The sequence below is a fragment of the Saccostrea cucullata genome, unplaced genomic scaffold, assembly GCF_032062105.1.
Source record: "Saccostrea cucullata isolate Sc308-1 unplaced genomic scaffold, CSIRO_AGI_Scuc_v1 ctg9034, whole genome shotgun sequence".
Classification (NCBI taxonomy): domain Eukaryota; kingdom Metazoa; phylum Mollusca; class Bivalvia; order Ostreida; family Ostreidae; genus Saccostrea; species Saccostrea cuccullata.
This window is the reverse complement of record NW_026925550.1, coordinates 9411-14387: the sequence shown is the minus strand read 5'-3', so window position 1 is coordinate 14387 and position 4977 is coordinate 9411. Positions and strand designations below refer to the sequence as shown.

Genomic DNA, 4977 nt, shown 5'->3' with positions numbered 1-4977 from the left:
CGTCTACGATCCGACACTTGGTGCCAAATAGAACGTGTGAAAAAGTTCTAGTTCTTGTTTTTTTCAAAATACATCTTTAATAATTACACATATCATATTATCACAAGAGTATGTATGCTGAACAATCAACCCATTCATAATAAATTATCATTGCAATGATAATAAGATTCTAAACACATATTTTGCAATGTAATCTTTTTTTAAGTAATCTAAGCTTATATGTTCTATTATTTGGTGTTATATATTTCAGAATTATACATGTAGAACAGTTACTGGAACGTAACATACCGAGATAGTGTAATCACGTCAATCTAAGAAGATCGATCACACCATATGTTTTTCTTATTTAAAAAATGCAGACTTCTTTAATATTAAAAAAAATAAATCAATCTCAATAAAACATTTAATGAACGAAGACCAAATAACTGATCCTGATAACATCTTTAATAAAAGATACATGCTTGAATGTTTGAACTACGAGGAGAGTTCAATATACTTTGTCTTTGTTTCCTCCTTGCATAATGCCACAATGAGCACCAATTCAAATCAAGAACACTAATTAGTGCTTGACTATGAGTCCACGTAAGGCAGAAATATTTCTTCCAGTAAAATCAACATTGATTTCTCACACCGATTGAGCGTCTTGGACGGTCGTTTCTTTAGCAGCCACGATCTTGTAAGAGGCTTGTTTACCATTATCCGGATTCTTAAAAGGACAGTGCGGCAAGAGAATCATAAAATTTTGACGGAAAGTTCTGCTGAATACACAGTATATAAGAAAGTTTACTGCGGCATTTATCGTCAGTAGAGTGTCTGAAAACTCTCGTATCCCCCTTTCGAGATACGTCCCCTCGTGGTAACCTAACCCAAGGACGGACATAATGGCGTCCGGAAGAATACAAATCACAAACACCATAATGACCACGATCATCATTAATGTAATTCTGTTCCTTTGGGTATTTTTCTTATTTGCTCGCACTTTCCGAAGGGAAAAAATAATACATGCATTGAGTATAATGAGAATTATCAAAACAATGTTACTTCTCAGAAAGTTCAATGACCACGTGTAATACATCTTGAAATCCTCGTTTCTCCACAATTCCGTAACGTTCAAATCCAACTCCGTTATATTGTCTACAATTTTGACCGTTTTTTCATATCGAAATGCACAAGGCAAAGAAATAGAAATCATCACCAAATAAATTACACAGCTAATAACAATGGCTCGTAATCGCGTGCACATAGTCTTTGCTTTTATTGGATAACAAACAAGTATAAATCTTTCAGTTGCAACGGAGACTGTCAACCAAGAGGATACGCAAGTAGAAATATTAAAAATAAAATGAGCAGATGGATAGATATTGACATATGCGATTATGGCGGCTGCTGGGTTTGTCCTTTGTAGAACTAAAACAATGAAATAAATCAGGTCGTTGATAAGTTTAATAGAATCTGAAATCGCAAGGGCGGCAAGGAAAGCATTTGTAGAGGTCTTCATGTTTTTCATGGACAACACAATTAAAGAAAGTGCATTTCCGACAAGTCCGGGTATGCAAATCACAGGATAGAGTATCATTCCACAGATAAATTGTGAAGTCTCGTAAAAATCCTTATACTCTTCATCGTCCGTTAAGTTTGTTGAATTCTGCATTTTATTGGTCTTGACAAAAAACAACAACAACCTTCTTGATTCTCTCTGCCTCGTGATGTATATAAAATAAAACTAAAAGAAAGTTAAGTTTATAAACGGTTTGTCCGGAAGTCTGAATCGCTTAGAGGCGGTTCAAAATGGTTCTGGTAACATGGCTTTAAAGTTTATTTCCCTCTTGAAAATGACCCTTTTCTGTAATGCACCATAGGAGGAACACATAACCAGCACCCTGAAAATAGAAAAGAACGTGTCAATCAAGATTGGCATGGAATGGCTACTGGTTAATTGGGTGCTTACAGAAAATGAAACTATTATTTTGACAAAAAACATCAAAATTCCATTTTCCAGACCCAAAACACAACGGGGAATTCATTTAAACGGCGCTTCATAGGTTCGTGTACCGTTTATCTTTTACTCTTGAGGATATTTTGATATGATAAAAGATTGATATTGTAATAATAAAAGCCTATTACAATATGCTTTCATCAAAATGTACAACACTGAGCTATTCAGGGCTAAAGGAAATCGAAAGCCGGAAAATGTACCCAAGAGATGACCACAGAGAAAGCCTGATATCGATCGAAGCAAGCCTGCTTTAAAATACCGGTAACTTTACTTTCAATTTTAAAAACATTACTTTTCATCAAAGCGTTTTCATGTTTTTATGAGTTCGTAAGGAAACGCTACTCTATGAACGATCAAATGATCAAATTACTGCTTGCCAAGTAGTTACATACATTTGTATTTCAAAATTCCGCGTGTCTTATTTTCATTTATGTTACAGATACTAGTAAACGTTTATATATGATTGATTTTTCCTGTCTAAATTAAGAGAACCTTTGTGAATGTCTAAATTATCGTAAAAACTCCCATTCAGAAGCTATAAAATTATCAACACATGAACATAGGAACGAGGATGAAAACCTTCAATGTCTAATGGAAACTTTTCTTATATATAATCCCTGTAAAAGAATTCAAAGAAACTGATGTTGAAATACGGCGTGAAAATTCAAGCAGTCGAGAAACAAACTATTATTCAGACACTTAGGAAAAAAACGTTGTGTTGATTAGCAATAAATTAGATGAAGTGCCAAGAAGCATTCAAGAAAAATCCCCAGAAAATCGTATCTGTTTAATTATACTTTCCATTTTATTGAATTTTTTTTCCAACCCAAGGACAGTTGGTTTTATTTATAATTTTTTCATGAGGCGTTTTAACTTGATCTTTAACTCGTCTGTACACGTTTGGAAGATCATGTAAGTTGGTTTCTACTTTCTACTTAAACGGTGACTAACATTAAAAATGCCCGAGAAACTTAATATTTCATGACATCTCATGTGCTACGTTCGATAGACACGAAGGAATGCGACAGCTCCGAGACTGACATTCTACTTGCTGATATCGAGTCTTCAGGAAATTCAATTACGGGCACGGAAATCATTATTTGTAACAAATTAAACCAATATGTTGCAGGCAAGTGTCCCCTTCGTAACATGCAGAGCCATTAACCATCTTCATTTTTTTTCGAAAAATCCCATAAAACGTGTCGTGTTTCATCTCTTAATTTTGGAAGATATGCATGACCTTGTCCTTGAATATTTGCAACTCCAATTTACAGAAAAATTGCAGGCCTCCTGGGACCACTTTTGTCGGAGATGGCATTATTCTCGTCTGATAAATGCACATCATGTTTGAAATCTGTGTTTTACAAAACACTATCACAGACATCCTAAATGATCGCTGGGACTTCGGATTGCAGGATTTAATATGAGCTAACAAATCACAGCTGAGACATAAAGTTTCTACTGCTTTTGCTTGTAGTTAGTATCTTTTCTTTTTCGCAATTGCGATTTTCACTGTAATTTGACACACTTCTTTATTCCTTTATATGACTGATCGCGTGTCAGTATATGATAAATTCTCTTCTATCCTTTTTATCAAATTACTAGATCTATCTTTCATTTTCGATAAAATTAACTATCATAAGGTAAAGATACTGCTGTGAAAAAATCTTTCCAAACTTTTAATTCTTATGTAAATTAAAAAATAAACCTTAATGGCGGTAATACATGCAAAGAAATATTTGTAACATCAGAAAATTAAAATATATATATTTTACACATATACAGTGCTTTATTTGTTTATTTCGTACTATATCATGATTTTTAAAAAGATCAAAAGAAATAAAAATAAAGCAAAACTTTATTTTGAATTCACTTGTTTTTGTTTTTTTTAATTGAGTATAAAATTGAATTCAATTCAAAATAAATGTCAACTTAACCCAAAAGGATCACAATTCAAATTTGATTGTATGTCTCGATTTTTTTTATCTAAAAAGAAAGTTTTCTATTCAAGAAAATCTTCTTTAGCCATATGTATTGCGATCGACCAACAAATTATGAAAAGAAAAACTTACCAGTTTAACAGAATAAGAATTTCCAGTTCTCCATGTTAACAATGATCCTCTCTATAGAATCACTGATTTCGAGTAAAATCATATCTGCAGCAGCAGTGCTAATATTCAATTTGATACCTAGTGTAGAACATCGCGGGGTGTAGGGAGAAATCTATTGATTTTCCCTGGTGTGTGATGATTAACATATCATGCCGATGTAATATACAGGCTAAAGTTTAAATCCGTTAAATAATTTTTAATCCTACAAAATGTCAATCATTTTTTTTTCTAAATAATTGGAAAGAAAAACAGTGAAAATGCGAAATTGAACCTCCAATAAGTTATATGCACGATACCTATTTTTTCTATCGCTGGAAGTAATTTAACTTTGTCATGATAAAATGATACACAAAAGGACATTTATAATTAACATTTGGAAACAAATGACATTCACTATCTGTGATAATTAACGAACCGTTTCATCAAAGGACAAATTTATATATTCCTTACAAAGTTCATTATTTGAGATACTCTAACAGATGTAATAAAAAGGACAAGCCTCTTTTCTTCATTATATCCATCGATCTAATTTGCCAGGCCGCAAGGAGATTGCCAACCCGTAATTATTTTTTTATCTCTATCATCTTCAATTTACCTTGTAAGTAATTATAGATCAAGTTAACCTCTAGGTATATGTACAGATGTCAGTCTCCCTTACCGGTCTACGGCTGTCATCAACACTTATATACTTCTGGTCCCCTGGCCTCTCCTCGGTGATTTACACAACTTTCTGGAAAGACAATTTAGATAAAATAAAGAATTTTTAAAGAATTTTTAAAAATTAGTTTTTTTTAAACAGTACGGACTGTTTTTGACAAAGTATATAGATTTGATTTACGGTTTGAAGCATCAATTGATTTTCAGGCTTCG

General features: G+C 32.9%; 1 protein-coding gene across 1 annotated transcript; it reads right to left on the bottom strand.

Moving 5' to 3' along the window:
* Nucleotides 1–389: 389 nt before the first annotated feature.
* LOC134269198 (FMRFamide receptor-like) lies at nt 390–4371 on the bottom strand. Its single transcript, XM_062751421.1, has 2 exons — nt 4069–4371; nt 390–1880 (listed from the first exon to the last, which is right to left on the bottom strand). Exon 2 carries the CDS (start codon nt 1649–1651, stop codon nt 626–628), a length of 1026 nt encoding a protein of 341 aa, XP_062607405.1. The 5' UTR covers nt 1652–1880; nt 4069–4371; the 3' UTR covers nt 390–625.
* Nucleotides 4372–4977: the final 606 nt, after the last annotated feature.